This window comes from Silene latifolia, chromosome 4 (genome assembly GCF_048544455.1).
Source record: "Silene latifolia isolate original U9 population chromosome 4, ASM4854445v1, whole genome shotgun sequence".
Taxonomy (NCBI): domain Eukaryota; kingdom Viridiplantae; phylum Streptophyta; class Magnoliopsida; order Caryophyllales; family Caryophyllaceae; genus Silene; species Silene latifolia.
In genome coordinates this window covers 10,468,113-10,485,259 of record NC_133529.1, presented here as the reverse complement: position 1 = coordinate 10,485,259, position 17,147 = coordinate 10,468,113, and the positions used below count along the sequence as shown (strand labels likewise).

Sequence of the window (17,147 nt, the reverse complement as noted above, 5' to 3'; positions counted from 1 at the left end):
CTACAAATTCCGTCGAACAAATACTATGAAATAATTTTATACATTCCGAATAAATGAAATTAATGACATATAAGCGGTATGAATTACAAATCGGAACAAATGAAAATAATACTGTGAAATAATTTTATACATTCCGAATAATTTGATAAAACTATATTTATACATATGCAATAAATTTACTGACAACCAAAGCGATAATAGCCCAAACTTTACACTTTGATTTTATTTGTATACGGATTATTAATTTTATTTTAACAATTCGAAATTTTATGATAAATACGGCATCTTTGAATTTGTTAGTTAAAAATAAGAAATATTTAATTATCAAAACAAAATACGAAGTATTATTTATCGATCCATGTACTTCATTGTATATGGCTTACTAGCACACACTAATTTCACCAATAAATCATATAAGCTTTGACATTTTGATGTTACACTGAGCTGTGTTAAAGTAGATTATTAAATTATATTTCTTTATTCAGAGTGTAAAGTTTTTTATGTATGCAAATTTTATTTACAATAGTATATTACGTTATTTCCTCTTAAACCATTGCATGTGAACACGTATTTGAAATAAGTGTAAACATTAATTATGTAGATCGCTGTTTTAGACCAACTAGATAATTACAATAAAAATGCAAAAAAAAAAAAAAAAAAAAATCATCCAAAATCATTAATACCGGCCCAAATACATACCCGTGCAATTTTTGCACGGACTTAAAACTAGTTATTGTATATGATGAATATGACTAAAATAATAATTTTAAACATATTTTAATTTTTAAAAATATATTTTTTAAATTAAAAAAATCGTGTAAAAAAGGCATTAAAAAATATTTCTTGACCTGTATTTTGACCCTAACTCGGCCCGTGACCCGTATGACCCGACCCGAGACCCAACCCGCCCGACCCGTTTGACAGGTCTATGTGAGACCCATTTTTGACTTAATAAGCAAGCACTAATTCCTCCTTCAACAAACTTTAATGTCGGCACATTACTCTGAGTCTATCACCATCAACCGTTCAACACCTATCACCATTAACACCACCATTATCAAAGCAACCTTTGAGCCCATTAATCAAAAGCCCAACCGATGCCACAGTTTCCATTAACAAAGTGTAAATTTTCTTTTCTTGTTTTTTGTAAGATCATTTGTATTTATTAAAATTCATTCTTGGAATTAGTTGATTATTTGAAGGATCTGGGCATCTGGGCATTTTCGGAATTGAATTTGAGGAACTGGGTTATCAAAAGCTCAAAGTTTTAATAATTGAATGAGAATTTGTTGACCTAGGAGTTACCTGGGTTTCTCAAAAATTTGGGGGATTTTTTTTTTTTTTTTTTTTTTTTTTTTCTGAGTTTTCGAAATTTGGGGGATCTTTCAATCTTAATTCTTCCACTTTTCTCTCAAAACTGAATTAGGGATCAAATTTCCAATTTCCTTTTCAATTAGGAGATACAACTTATTAATACTCCTACCTTTCGACTTCCTGGAAGAAATCTTGCTATCTCTGCCAACTTGTTTCCATATATATGGTTGTAATAAGCTTGATAAATTTCAAAGTTTTGATTGATTGAATGAGAATTTGTTGCGGGTGAATGGTGGCAGCGAGAGTAGTCGTGAGTTGATGGTGGGCTTCTGGTTTGGTGGGTTGCTGGTGTAGCTGGTGCCTGGTGGTGCTAGTGGTCGTTGTAGGTGGTGGTGTAAGTACACAAATTCTCATTATACGGATATAAACGGATAGTGTCCCTCTCACAAATGAAGTGGGTAGTGCAAGGGTGTGAAATGGATACCCCACTTGCCCTCCCACTTTAATTTTGTGAGAGGGTCACTATGTCTATAGCTATAGATGGATAGTGGCCGTCTCAACGAGACGGATTGGTGTAAGTAAGGGAGAAGAGTTAGGAGAGAGGTTTGGGAGGAGGGACACGGAATGTGACACAGAGGATCCTCACTGCCTCACTGGTTTGGGAGGGATCTAATTAGAGGAAGTTTTCAACTTGCTACACAGGTAATCAGTCGTCATCCGCGAAAGTGGTAATTAAGTCCGTTTAATTGTGAAATTAGGCCCCATAAATTTCATTTGGAGCAATTAAGCCCTTAACTTTCACCAAAAGTGAAATTCAACCCAATTTTTAAAATTTTCACAAGAATTTTAATTAAAATATTTTATACTACCATTAAAAAATTTATTAAATACTAAAAATTTACTAATTTCAACGTTACAAAATTCTACAAAATTTATTAATCAAACGCTTTTACATACAGTACATATTTAGTAAATTGTTTATAATTTATATAGTATTCATACATATATAATAAATTGTCTATATATTACTCCCTCCCATTCACAATAAACCTCTCATTTCATTTTGGCACAAATATTAAGGAAACACACTACCCCACCATATAATTAAATTTGAACCACACAAATACACTACCCCACCATACAATTAAATTTGGACCACACAAACACTTACCAAAAAAGGAAATAGTGAGGTTATTGTGAATAGACGGAAAAGGAAATAGGGAGGTTTATTTTGAATGGGAGGGAGTATTAAATTCAAATAAAACAATTCTCAATATTTAATACAAATATAAAAGTTTTAAAATCATAAAACAAAATATTTTATATTTGATAAAATTGTATTAAAAGTGATTTTAATGTAGTTATTTGGTGAAATTTAGAAAATGGGTTGAATTTCACTTTTGGTGAAACTTAAGGGATTTGATTGCTCCCATTGAAACTTATGAGGCCTAAGTTCACAGTTGAACAAAGTTAAGGGGCTTAATTACCACTTTCGCGGTCATCTTCGTATATGGAATATGAGAAGAAGGGGTGATAGTTTGGTTTAATGTGAGTTAAAATGAAGTTTGGATTAATAGGAGAAGATCACCTATAGTATGAATTATTGCTATTAATTAATCCATTTAGTTTTTGATGGGTAATTTTATGTTTAAATAATACGTCGGTGTATTAATTGCAATTTTTTTTTTTGAGTTATATTAGTTGCAGTTTTAAGTGAAAACAATTAAGATGATTGTCTAGTCATTCATCAGGTTGCGTCAATATTGGATCACGGGTCAGGTCAAGTCGGGTCGGGTTCGGGTTGGAAAAAAATAAAAATGCTATCGGTTATCGTGTTAGCCTCGGCTCGGTTCGGTTTCGGTTCACCCAATTTTCGGATTTTATCGGGTTGGGACAGCTATTGCCAGCTCTAGGTATATAGGACAAATCTTTTGTTTTTTTCTAATGTATTATGCTTTTGTTTTATTCCTCTCATATGTGGAGATATTGACCAGTCTTAAGCCTAAGACAGAAATATCCGTCTTGGGAATTTGCCTTATCTGTTTATTGAAATACTGATCATTTATCATTGTTTTTTATGCACACTACTTTTCTTGGTTCTTGCTTGCTTGCATTAATCCATGGCACCTCCAAATGAACCAGATACTCCAATGACTGACAACTGTATGGACAAATATTTCGATTTGTCTAAGGATGGAAACTTTACTGTCAAAGGAACAAGATTGCTATCTCAAGTACCCAACAACGTCTCCTTCACACAATTCTCCTCCATATGCAACTACTCTGTCTCTGATGCTCCCTTTCCCTTACTTCACCGCGTTCAATCCGCCTCCCACAGAGGCGGGTTCTTCGGGTTCCAGGCCGTGGACGCTTCTGATACCGTGATCAACTCCTTAGGCAAGTTCACTGACATCAGTTTCCTCAGCATATTTAGGTTCAAAACATGGTGGTCTACTCAGTGGACAGGAAAATGTGGTTCTGACTTACAAAAGGAAACCCAATGGCTTCTTTTCGATGTCCCGGAAATTAAGTCATATGTTCTTATTGTTCCTTTAATTGAAGGGAGTTTCAGGTCTGCTCTTCACCCTGGAGATGATGACCATGTCATGATTTGTGTCGAAAGCGGGTCCACACAAGTTCAAGAATCAAAATTTAAGGCCATAGCTTATGTCCATGTTTGTGATAACCCTTACAATGTAATGAAAGAAGCTTTCAGCGCGATTCGTGTGCATCTTAACACATTTAGGCTCCTAGAGGAAAAAAGCACACCTGCCCTCTTGGATAAATTTGGGTGGTGTACTTGGGATTCGTTTTATTTGACGGTTGATCCAGTCGGTGTATGGAATGGAGTTAATGAGTTTGAAAAGGGTGGACTGTCACTTAGGTTTCTTATCATTGATGATGGTTGGCAAAGTGTTAATTGTGACGAGGATGATCCGCGTGAGGATAGGAAGAACCTTGTTCTTGGTGGACAGCAGATGACAGCAAGACTTCATAGGTTTGATGAATGTGAAAAGTTTAGAAATTACAAAGGCGGGTCATTGTTAAAGCCGACTTCTCCACCATACAACCCTAGGAAGCCGAAAATGGTCATCTCTAAGGCTATTGAAATCGAGCATGCAGAGAAGGATCGAAAAAGAGCAATTCAATCTGGTTTAAATAATGTGACTGAAATTGATGACAGGATTGAGAAGTTGAAGTTGGAGTTGGAAGAGTTGATGGGGAAAAATGTCGAAAATATGAGCAACACAAGTGAAGGTGGCGAATTATGTGGTTTGAAAGCTTTCACAAAGGATCTTAGGGAAAAGTTTAAAGGTTTGGATGATATATGGGTGTGGCATGCCCTTTGTGGAGCATGGGGCGGAGTTAGGCCCGGAACAACCAGTCTCAGTTCAAGTATTATACCATGCAAGGTGTCACCTGGTCTTGCTGGTACAATGGATGATCTTGCTGTAGATAAACTTGTTGAAGGCGGGATCGGATTAGTACATCCTGATCAAGCTGCTCAACTCTTTGATTCTATGCACTCATACTTTTCTAGTGCAGGAATTACTGGTGTTAAAGTTGATGTCATACAAGTAAGCCTTTTTTTTCATCCCTTATCCCGAAGTTTTATTTAGAGTTTGTTTTCCCTTCTATTTTTGTATCAAAATGAAAGGTTATTGTGGAGCAAAATACCGAAAGATGAGTACTGTATGTCATATTGAACTTACAGACACTGGAGTATGTATCGGAACAATATGGAGGCAGGGTAGAGCTTGCAAAGAAATATTATGATGGACTGTCCAGATCCCTAAAGAAAAATTTCATGGGTACTAACCTTCTAGCAAGCATGGAGCAATGCAATGACTTTCTGTTTCTCGGAACCAAACAAGTATCCATAGGAAGAGTTGGTAAGAATTATCATCCAAATTATCACAAGACCATCTTACATTTTTACCGAGGTTTCTACCTGTAGTTGTAATTTTATTAATATGACTCAAAAATCAATGTTGTTCACCCATGGACGGTTCTAAAGGATGATTCATGTCAGCTGACCCCAAATCATTTTGGGATTAAGGCTCTGATGTTGTTGTTGTTGACTCAAAAATCAATGTTCCGTAGGTGATGATTTTTGGTTCCAAGACCCGAATGGGGACCCAAATGGAGTGTATTGGCTACAAGGAGTCCATATGATTCATTGTTCATATAACAGCTTGTGGATGGGCCAGATTTTCCACCCTGACTGGGACATGTTTCAGAGTGATCATGTATGTGCCAAGTTCCATGCTGCATCCCGAGCCATCTGTGGCGGGCCCATCTATGTCAGCGATTCCCTTGGGGGACATGATTTTGATCTCTTGAAGAAACTGGTGTACCCTGATGGAACTATTCCGAAATGTCAGCATTTTGCCTTACCAGCCAGGGATGTTCTCTTCAAAAACCCTCTCTTTGACCAGGAATCCGTCCTAAAGATATGGAACTTTAACAAGGTATGCATTCTTTCAATTTCATGACAATTGTTATTTAGTTATCCGATGTCTGAATTCTCTAATAAGATGGTCTTGCATAGAGGTTCTGGTTAGATAGTTATGGTTCAATTTCACTAAACTGCATGTGTTTTGTGATTTGAAGTATGGCGGTGTGATCGGAGTATTTAATTGCCAAGGAGCAGGGTGGGATGGGAAGGAGAGAAGGATTAAAGGGTACAAAGACTGTTACAAGAGCATGGAAGCATCGGTTCATGTAAACGACATAGAGTGGGATCAAACCTTAGAAAGCATTGAAATGGGTGATGCTGAAGAATACGCTGTCTATCTGAACCAAGAAGCCTCACTTGTCTCGATGTCATCAAAATCCGAACCAATCAAGGTGACCCTTGATCCTTCCTCATTCGAGCTCTTCAGCTTCATCCCAATGCAGAAGCTAGGGCACGATCAGAAGTTTGCTCCAATCGGTCTAATCAACATGTTTAATAATGGAGGAACTATCCAAGGTGTCGTGTATGAGGAGTTGAGAGTCAAGATGAAGATTAAAGGAGGGGGGAGCTTCTTAGCATACTCGACCAAGCCGCCTAAGATGTGCCTGGTGAATGGTGAAGTTGTGGAATTTGAGTGGTGTAATGAACTGAACAAGTTGGTTTTTGATCTGCCTTGGATTGAAGAGTATGGCGGTGTTTCTGATGTCATTGTTCAATACTAATGCATTTTATCATCTTTTTTTGATTTTATGGATTTTGCAACTTTGTTTTATTTCTAAACCCTAAAGAATTTTTTGGCTGTGTGATGGAAACTGAGATGACTCTCTACTGTACATTACTGGTGTTGAGTTTGTGTATATTTTACGCAATTTAAGGTTAAGACGATTATAAATCAACAGCTTGTAAAGTTCGATCAAATGTGTGTTTTCAATTCGGTCTTTAACAACAAAACCAGAGTTCTAACTCAGAAATTTAAGGAAGCAGCTAACCTTTCTCGGATGTCTTCAATATGGATTTTGCTGAGCCATAGCTGCAGGCTAAGATCATCATCTCCACATCCTTTGCCTTGTGGTAGACGGAAAATATATACTCGGATAATACTTCTCATCTCAATCATTTTTTTTCCAACTGAGCCATCTCGGGTTCAAAAGGAGTATCTGATATTCTGATCTATCAAGCATTTTTCCTGCTAACTGTTAACCAATCCAGCTGCCAGCTTTATGAATTTTTATGTTATTTTCTTTCATCTTATTTTTTAGGTATGTCACAGAACTCCAAACTCCTTTTTCACCATAGATTTTTGACAGCAGTGAATAAACAGCAGGGTTATCATTTTCTAATTTGAGGACTGCTTCTACAGCATTACTGCTGAATTCTGAATCTGAATGCACGGCACATGACCCAAGCAACGCGCCCCATACCACGACGTCTGCCTGTAATGGCATGCCTTTAATAAAGCTCAGTGCCTTGTCTAAAAGACCCGCTCTTCCGTATAGATCGACCATGCAAGCATAATGCTCTTTTTCTGCAGGTATGCCGTAAGTTTTCTCCATGCTTACAAAGATCCTTTCACCTTCTAAAACTTCACCTCCATGCCCACAAGCGGATAAAACATGGACAAAGGTCGTTTGATCAGGCCTTATACCACCACTAGTCATTTCCTCAAATGCGTTCACAGCTCTTCTAGCGAGCCCATGCATTGCAAAACCACCTATAATTGTGTTCCATGACGGCAGAGTTTTTTCAGGCAGTGTTTTAAATATACGATGTGCAGCGTCAATGTTTCCACATTTGGCATACATGCCGACAAGGGCAGTTAAAACTACAATTTCATCAGTTATACCGTACTTGAGAATGCTCGTATGGAGTTGCTCCCCTATAAGAAGTTCCGAATGCTTAGCACAAGCTGCTAAAATGCTTGAAAACGTGTGCTGATTTGGCCGAGTCCCTGATCTTATCATCACAGGGAACAACTCCAAAGCGTTAAAATACTTTCCTAGTCGCACATAGCCAGAGATCATTGCAGTCCAGGAAATTATATTCTTTTCATCCATCTTATCGAAAATATAACGAGCCTTCTGAAACTGGTCATTTTTCAAAAACCCGTCAATCAATATAGTCCAAGAGACGACATTTCTCCGAGGCATCCGATTGAATGCTCTGTGAGCTTCAAGGGTGAGACCTAAATCCATAAGACCCAAAATGAAGGCATTCCAGACAGGAACACTCTTTTCTAATATATCACGAAACACGCAGCATAACGCAGAATGATCCCCCAATTTTGTGTATCCTCTAATCAAAGCTGACCCGACAAAAGCATTAGAACTATAACCAAGAGAAACAATCTGAGCATGAATCTGAGGGAGGATAATATCGACAGAAGAAACTAAAAAGGAGGTGATGACGATGGAGAAAGTGTAGTGATTAGGGCGGAAACCAGACGACTGTAAAAGACGGTAATATTGGAAGGTGGAGTGGTAGTCCTGCTTGTTTTGGAAAGCAGAGAACAAGGTATTCCAAGTGACAATATCTCTGTGGCGCATTTCATCAAACAGGTGGAGGGCAGTGGGAATACAACCGTGTCGGACATACCCAGCAATGAGGATATTCCAAGAGACGAGATTGCGAGAGGTCGGGAATTCATCAAAGAGGTGACGGAGATGGGTAAGGCCACCCGATGACCTCATCATCTGATTTAAAGTAGCCGATGAGATTCCCGAGAATTGGCGGGTAATCCTCATCGGCTTCAATCCTTGGTGGGATTTCCTCAACCACATTTTTCACCTGAACCAACCTCACCAAACCACAAAGGTGGGGGACACAGGATGTCAAATCTGTCAACTGTCAACTGTCAACTGTCAGCTAACCGTTTATAGTTTTATTCCTAAGATTTCACATCATTCTTATTCTCGTCGTGTAAGACTGTCTTACACAAGTATTGTGTAAAACGGATTATAAATTCATAATACAACTAACATAACCCATTTACATAAAAGGGAATCTTCACTTCTTTTGCAATATGAAGCGCATTAATTTACAAACTTCTTGTGCAAGTCCGCCTTACATAAGAATTTGTAAATCAATAGCTTTTTCCAATCATAGTACTTTTTTGTCAACCTAATTTTGCCCAGGGCACTATTAGATAATGTGCATAATATAAAATAATTATACAATATGCTTTAATCTTTGTTCAGGTTTTTCAGAGGTGAAAATCCCTCTATTATAGCTTAACTCATTTATATAATCGTGATGGTACTATCCGATATCATAATAATGACACTCCGTCTTGCTTAAGACCGCCTTATTTCAGACCGCATTAAGACCTCTCACAAGTGAAAAGCACATGGGTGGTGGGACACCCCCATGTGCTTTCCCACTCACACCCTAAATGGATTTTTTGTGAGAGGAAATGGTATCCGTCTAACCATTTTAGACGGATATGACCGTCTGAAATAAGAATTTGTGTAATAATGAAGGGAAGAAATTGGAAAGGTGACAATTCCATTGTTTGGTTAATTGGAAATGGAGGGAAAATGAATCCCTCCATTTCTCTTCTTTAACCATATTTCCCCTCCAACAGACGAAACATTTGGAGGGAAACTCCTTACTCCCTCCTTCCTCTTACAAAAGGCAAGAATGTGTTGATGAATATATGAGTCGAGAAATTTGTGGAACCAAAAATCACGGGTGCCAATATATAACAGACCAAACACGAAATAAAGTAACCGTCACAAACAAGACTTGCCGTTAATTAATAATAGGGGTACACCAAACGATTGAGGGGAAATCTGAAAGACAGAATCACACAAAGAAAACGGCAGCATGAAAAGCTATTGATGTCATAAAAGCATGATCATAATTCATAAGCAGTACGGACTACATACAATAACATTCCTAAAACCAAGTAACCAACCTAGTTTCTCAATCAATCAATTCCTGAATAATGACTGTATTGACACCACCACCATTTCCTGTACCTAACATTAAACATTCTGTGCCTGATTACACACATTCATTCCCCAAAAACACTCGAGATTAATTAATTACCCTTAAAAACCGGTACATGTTGCCCCGTCTTAAGCAAGACTTACTTTAGAAATAAACATAAAGACTCTGATACTCTGATGTAGTGAAAGATCTTTCATCTTCTGGATGTCCTGCCACCTGTTCCAAGAAATGAAGGTAAACGACTCAGAATTATACTCACTCCGTCTCCACAAATATTATCCTACAACTGGTTGTATAAGAGCTATGTACAACCACGTCAAAGTTATCGAGCTCTCACACAAAGTTGTTGAGTTATTTTACAAGTTATTGAGCTATTTTGCGAAGTTATTGAGCTTAATAATTATTTTGTTAAGTTCAACAACTTTGTATCATAACTCGATAATTTTGTTAATAGAGCTCGACAACTTTGTGACAAAGCTCCACAACACTGAATAAGTTGTATATACAACTTTTTGTATAATACATTAACGGCTCCGTCTCGATTATTTATTTACCTAATTTTGGCACAAAGAACAAGAAAAGATAACGGGACTAATTATTTGATGACATGTAAATCAATTTTGTGAAAAATCAAATTATTCATCAAAAACATTCCCAAAACAGAAATGTAAACAATTAAATAAGACAACCAAAATGAAAAACGTAAACAAATTGAGGGTTAAAAATCAAATTGTTCATCAAAAACATTCCCAAAATAGAAAGGTAAACAATTGACTAAGACACACAAAAACGGAAAATTAAACAAATGACACGAAACGAACCTGAAGAGGGTGCAGCTCTAGTTCTAGTAGACGGAGAAGGAGAAGGAGAAGGATTCCATCGATTACCACCAAGCCATTCACGATGAAGACGCAAATCATTCGTCGAAAAATCAATCTGTTCACGAGAACACCGAAAAAACACAGAATATTTGGGAGAATTTCTATTATCAACCAACACACGAGTAACAACACCTTCCCACCAACCATCATGATGAAAAGCATCAACATCATCCATAACCCGATACACAGGCGGGTTCGGACCTTGTGAACAAGGCGGAATGGGTCGGATCAAGATAGGGTCCACTAACTCCTGAAGTTTCTTGGAACCTTGTTCATCAGCAACAAGATTGTGGTATTCAACGAGTATTTTGTTGTGGGTTTGGGTTTGGTTTCGGATTACGGTTGCGGTGTACCATGAACCTCGGAGTCCTTCGTCTTCTGAGCTTACTTCTACGGCCACTCCTTTCTTGAACATTTCTGAGTCTTCTTTGGTTTTTTCTCTCGCCATTTTTGTTTGTTTGATTTTAATGGAGGTAATGAAGAAGTGCAGAATACAAACAGCAAGAGAGATAAAGAGGAGTGGAGAAGACTGAGGGAAAAGGAGAGAGAGGTGTTGCCTTAAATGCAATGCTTTGCCCGCCTACAGCTGGACTTTTCCACCCACTTTCATTTTTTTGTTTTAAGTTAGTAATAATATTTAATCTCACTTTCATTACAATAATTCCGATATAAAATCGTTTTTTAATCCCTTTTTTCTTTAGTGTAAAAAAGTTTTGGTCAAACAGTAGGTTTTACCTTTAGCGCACTGAGAATCGAACCCTTAAAGGCTGTATTTTGGTGCAATGAGAATGGATTCCCTGACTAGGTTATAAGATGGATTCTTTAATATTAGGGTCAACCGTTCTTAATTTTAATCCATTTTCTTAAGTGTATTATAATATTTATTTTTATGGATCCGTTTTGCTCTATATTAGAGTGAAACCGTCTCATAGAAAAGCAATTATTTTCATTAATCATCATCTTTTCCTATCTGCTTTTTTCTCCCTAGTTGGTCCATTTACACTAATCCCTTATATACTAAGTAAAAGGTTAACACATCTCCAAAGTTTTCCGCTTAAATTTCTCGCTTGAGTGATATTTTGCTAGATAATATTTATTTCCTAATTAATCAGTGTTGACTATCTATATTTACTATCAAATAATATTTGTCTCCTAATTAATTTTATGACATCAATCATTGTTTAACGTTTACATAAATAAGGCTAATAAAATAGTATCTCCTTGGAATTATATATGCAAATTTTGTACCCTTTTCAAAATAGAGATAAATAGCATTAGTTTGATTAATTGTCAAATTTCAAATATTTGTATCTAAAATACAATGCATTTGCACGGGACCTGCACTAGTATTATACTCCCTCCTATTCTAAATAACTCTCCCTATTTCCTTTTTCGTCTATTCACAATACTCCTTATTTCCTTATTTGGCAAACTTTTATACTTATTTTAATCACCCCACCCCAGAACAATACCCCACAATACTCATATTTTATCTTATTTTAATCACCTTACCCTACAATAATACTTATTTTAATCACTTTACCCCACAACAATACTTATTTTAATCACTTTACCCCACAACAATACTTATTTTAATCACACAATATCTTCTCTCTCTCCAATCTCTTACCCCACTACAATACTTTACCATATAATACTCTCCTCCCTTAATTCTTGTGCCCTCCATGAAAGGGGAAGGTTATTAGGAATAGGAAGAAGTATTAAAAGTATTCATCAACAAAAAAGAAATGTTATTTGTAAAACGGAAATTGAAAAAACCACATAAAACGCTAATCTACAAACTCTTTTATTAGCAATCTCAAAAGAGAGACACTAATATTATGTCGGGTTCACCAAAAGAAAAAGACACTCCCTCTGTCTTGATTAATAGCTTACACTTTCCTATTTAAAGTATATCCGTCAAACATTTACAATTTTCTTTATTAATAAATAAATCAACTCAGGTAAATGTGAAATGTTACATTTCTCCTCATTTCAAGTTGTTTTTAATTTTTTTATAATTATATACTTATTTTTTCTCTTTACTTTAATAATCGTACATAAAGTAATTATAAATTATTAATGGGATTGAGGGAGTAATATTACACAAAAATGGGAAAGACCCCAAAGTAGGGATGGCAATGGGTGGGGTCTGGGTCCGGTCCACCCAGACCCGGACCCGGACCCGGGATTTTCCCTTTGGACCCGTACCCGGCCCAGACCCGCATGGGTCTAAAATTTGAAGACCCATACCCGGACCCTATGGGTAAGGGTTGGGTCTGGCTCTACCCGCGGGTCCGAGTTTCAGCCACTTTAATAGCAGGATTAACAGCTAAGGGGTATATAATATTAAAAAAAAAATTCATACTACTTTAACATTATGAGTTTATTAATCTCTATTGTACACTACCAAATCGAATATACATACCAAAGAGATTAAGAAAGACAAAGAAGACCTAAATTAATTTTACCTCCAAATACATGCATGTGAAAGAATCAAACACGGAACCCTAAAATCAATATCGTACTTGATAGCCGTCTCCATCTGACCGTCGCTGGCTGCCGTTAATGGTGGTTGTCGGTCGCTGCCTATTAGAGAGGTGGTTGCCAGTCGCGTATCAGTGCTGTGGTGGTGGTTTCCTTGTGTCAGTGGTGGATTGGTGGTATTGTCAAAAGAGTTTGGTTGGGTTTTATCACTTTATGGGATGAGGGAGAGAAAGAGACTTTAATTGCTTTGGTTTCTACGGTCTGCCAGTATGAATTCAAAAAAGTTGTGATTTTGATTTTTTTTATTTTTTTTTAATAAAAGGTCTAAGGGTTGGGTATATGTCTCATAACTAAGACCCGGATCCGGACCCGAAATATTTTCTTAAGACCCATACCCGACCCATACCCATTGGGCCTGAAAAAATAAGACATATACCCAACCCATTAGGGTCCGACCCTCGGGATCTAGGTTGGGTCCCCGACCCACCGCCATTCCTACCCCAAAGAGGCAAAGACTTTACACACTATTCTATAAAGCTGCCTTGGACATTCACTTGTGCATTAAATATTCAGTTGGAGTTGTGACAATCACAATTATAATTGAAGAGATTTGACCATTTTGTTAGACTAGTTAGAACGCCGCGTGCCCCGCACGCGGCATCCAACGTTTTTCATTTGCAGCAACAGTAGTGTTTGCAGACGATATCTACTAGGAGTAAATGATATAGACAAAAATTAAAATTAGATATAAAAATTGTAGAACATCACTTATTTATATATACAATTAAACATTTAAAAAACACACTGGGGTTATATTATACAATTATTTTATCCCTTATTTTTCTATTTACATTATTATTAACATTATTGTTTTGATGACACCGAGTTCACTGTTTAACTTGTTCAGTCTTTATCTGAAAGCGATAGATTTTCAATTTCAGGAAGTATTTCATGTCTTGTAGTCGTGTAGTACGCAGCTTTTAGGGTGTTGTAGTTGTGTTGCAACAGTTGCATGTCGTAGTAGTTGAAATCAAAGACGTCGAGTCCATATAAGATTATAAGCTCTTTCTTGCACAATTTTATGAAACCGGCCGACAAGCTTGGACGACTTTCCGATAATTTTTAACATCTCGGAAGACAAACGACTAACACGTATTCGAACGAAACTTTTAAGTTCATCATCAGTATGAATACCAAATTCGGCAATCGGTAACTCAAGTTGTTTAAGTATATCATTTAAAATAATCTTTACGTTTACTTCTAGTGAACGTCGTTGTATTCCTGAAGAGTCTGAAACAAATCAGATAACAAATTTAGTTTAATAAGTACGTAAAGATGTATAAATTAAAGAAAAGAACTACATTGTACAAATAATATTTGAATGTACAGATGAGAAGTAATACTCATCGCAAGCTATCAACTATGAATAGTTGTTGTCAAGTTACCACCCTATGTCGTGTATTTATAGAGAGCTTTACGTTCATGCAACATGACCTTTAGTTCTTTCTTATTTGAAATCAATAGGATACGTGTTGCTATATAGCTTTTCAATTAAATTACGTGTATCACTAATTCAACTCTTGGGAAGGATATGAGTTCATTTTATCGGCAAATGGATTTTTATGAGTTATCGAAAATGAAATTAAAAGTACATATACTGTACATAAAATTAAGGCAATTTTATTACATGAATTTCATGTATCTGCATTTTTTTTTTAAAACAAGATAAGCATCAACGGATCTCTTTATAGCTTTAAAATTAAATTAAGGGGACGTTTGGTTCAATAGCATGGAATGAAATGGATTGGAATATGAATCCATGATGGTATGGGGTTCTAAATCCATTCCCTCATAAACTTGTTTGGTTCATCTTAAAATTGTAAAAGGGAGGAACGGAGTTTGATACCAAAGGGGGAAGTTGTGTATGAGATTCTAGGGAGTTGGATTCCAAAAGACTCCAACCAAACATTGGAAGGGAGCAAATCCATTCCAATTCATTCCAAGAGAGCCAACCAAACACCCCCTAAGTGAGTCACAACTACTCACAAGTTCAACTTTTCTAAAAGATAAGATTTCATTTTTTCCGTAAATGGATTTGTATGACTTAGCACAGATGAAATTAACATTATATATATTCCACATATAATGACGTTAAGACACACGAAGTAGCGATATTGAATCATGCAAGGAGTTTTATATATTTATTGAATAGTTTTTGTTAATAGGTTAATGTATATAAAATATGCGACGGTTTTTTCTTACATTATACGACTAACATATCCCTTGCCATTAAATAACAGTCACCGGCACATTTAATGGTTGATTAATGTTAGCAAATTATAACTAAAACAGTATGTATTACACCTAAATAAATGCATTTTCTTTTAAGATTCAAAGTGTTATTTAGGTAACATCGACGACGATAAAATAAGAATGTGGAAAACCAACACTATATTAAAAACAAAGCGTCTTGCGTGTGACGGGCTAATCCGTCACAGTTCAAGACCTCTCACAAAAAGGAGAGAGGGGGACAAGGTGGGCACCCTCCATGTGCTTTCTCACTCACCTCTCAATGAGTATTTTGTGAGAGAAATGGTATCCGTCGTGAGTTCGCGACGGATATCGCCCGTCTTCAATGAGATTTTGTGTATTAAAAATTGCTATTGTAATTGTAATTTACTAATGCTATTTTGTCGTTTGATTTTGGTCTCCCTATCATCCTAACAAAAAATTCGAACTTTAATATTTTCGATTTTTCTAAAAGGATCACAATTTGAGATTAAAAGGAAAATCCAAATTACACTGCAAGTTGCTATGTTTAGTAAACCGTAAAATAAAATTATATATTATTGACTACGATGCATGCATAGCTTACTTATGAGCAAAAACAAAAAAAATTCCAGTTTATTTATTTACATAGTTTTTCGATTTAGAGCTATTATTGGAAAAACTTTATTTTAGAAATTCAATAAAAACAACTGCGGACATACTATGAATTACATCTCCGATTGTTTATTTTAAACAACCAAAAAAAAGTTTCACACTGTAATCTACATTAAACAAGAGAAAATGTTTCAAAATATTCATACATTGAATGGGTTTTATACCTAATAGTTACATCAGAGGGACGAAAAACCGGATCATGCATATCTGTTGAGGTTTTCTTCTTTGAGATTAAAAGTTACGTCGTCACCTGGTATTGATAACACAACTTCCAAATCTTCCTCATCGTTCTTGGAATGAATAACACTCAAGACATCACACTCATATTCGGAAAGCAAAGGATGAAACCCGAAATTCCAAGCTATAGAAGGATATTAAGTGACTAATACATTGAGATTAAGCCTTGATTTCAAGGCCCACCCTGAGTAATCTTGTTTCATCTGTGGTATATCTTGTAACAGTTTAGAAGAGGGTGCGAAATTATATAGAACAAGTAGTCTTTAATTTGGATTCACCAAGGTACTTAAATTTATGCTATGATACTTGGGACTTCATCCCTTATAGGAAACTCTGGCATTTCGCATAGCATTTTTGTATTATTCAATGCAAGGTATAATCCGCTGACAGCATTCTTCAGCCAATGAATTGCATTATTGCTGGAGGCACCGACCTTGAACTCCACATCATCAGGGACGTAAACAGACTCTTCAGAGAGACTCCATACACCCGTCTCAGACAAATATACCGCTACTTTGTAGTTTGACTCCTGCCCATCTACCTTTTGCAGGCAAACAACCTTGTAATTAGGTGATCTCAGAGGGTCAAACACTAAATTAAGCTCGAATTCATTACTCTGAAGTACAGGCAGCTAGGAAGCCGTCTGAGCTGACGGCTTGCTAGATTGCACATGTAATAATGTGACAGCTCCGGTTGAGAATGAGCTACTCACATAAGGAAAATGAGCTTCATCAGCACGGATGACAGTAACATTTTTCAGAGTTGCATTCAATGTCCTTCAGATACTCGGTGTATATCGCTGCTTCCTCCAGGTAACCAACAACTCTATACGCTGCTTTGGGAAGCCCAAAAGGTCCGAAACATACCACAAGAGAGAA

General features: G+C 36.5%; 4 protein-coding genes across 5 annotated transcripts in view; 1 reads left to right on the top strand and 3 right to left on the bottom strand.

Annotated features, from left to right (window-relative positions):
* The window catches only part of LOC141652899 (histone-lysine N-methyltransferase EZA1), a 149,210-nt gene that overhangs the window by 110,724 nt on the left and 21,339 nt on the right, over positions 1–17,147 (bottom strand). The gene's annotated exons all lie outside the window — the stretch shown is intronic.
* On the top strand, positions 934–6,669 carry LOC141652885 (stachyose synthase). Of its 2 annotated transcripts, XM_074460496.1 has the most exons (5): positions 934–1,122; positions 3,457–4,892; positions 5,030–5,207; positions 5,419–5,786; positions 5,929–6,669. In XM_074460496.1, exons 1-5 carry the CDS (start codon positions 1,098–1,100, stop codon positions 6,493–6,495), a joined length of 2,574 nt encoding a protein of 857 aa, XP_074316597.1. In that variant the 5' UTR covers positions 934–1,097; the 3' UTR covers positions 6,496–6,669. The 2 variants fall into 2 exon arrangements, with proteins under 2 accessions (XP_074316597.1, XP_074316599.1); XM_074460498.1 differs by lacking the exon at positions 934–1,122 and having other exon boundaries at positions 3,266–4,892.
* LOC141651040 (pentatricopeptide repeat-containing protein At5g08510-like) lies at positions 6,970–8,550 on the bottom strand. Its single transcript, XM_074458768.1, has one exon. It carries the CDS (start codon positions 8,548–8,550, stop codon positions 6,970–6,972), a length of 1,581 nt encoding a protein of 526 aa, XP_074314869.1.
* LOC141652905 (protein AGENET DOMAIN (AGD)-CONTAINING P1-like) lies at positions 9,591–11,163 on the bottom strand. The gene is made up of 2 exons (XM_074460521.1): positions 10,543–11,163; positions 9,591–9,937 (listed from the first exon to the last, which is right to left on the bottom strand). The coding sequence occupies exons 1-2, from the start codon at positions 11,048–11,050 to the stop codon at positions 9,915–9,917; spliced, it is 531 nt and encodes a 176-aa protein (XP_074316622.1). The 5' UTR covers positions 11,051–11,163; the 3' UTR covers positions 9,591–9,914.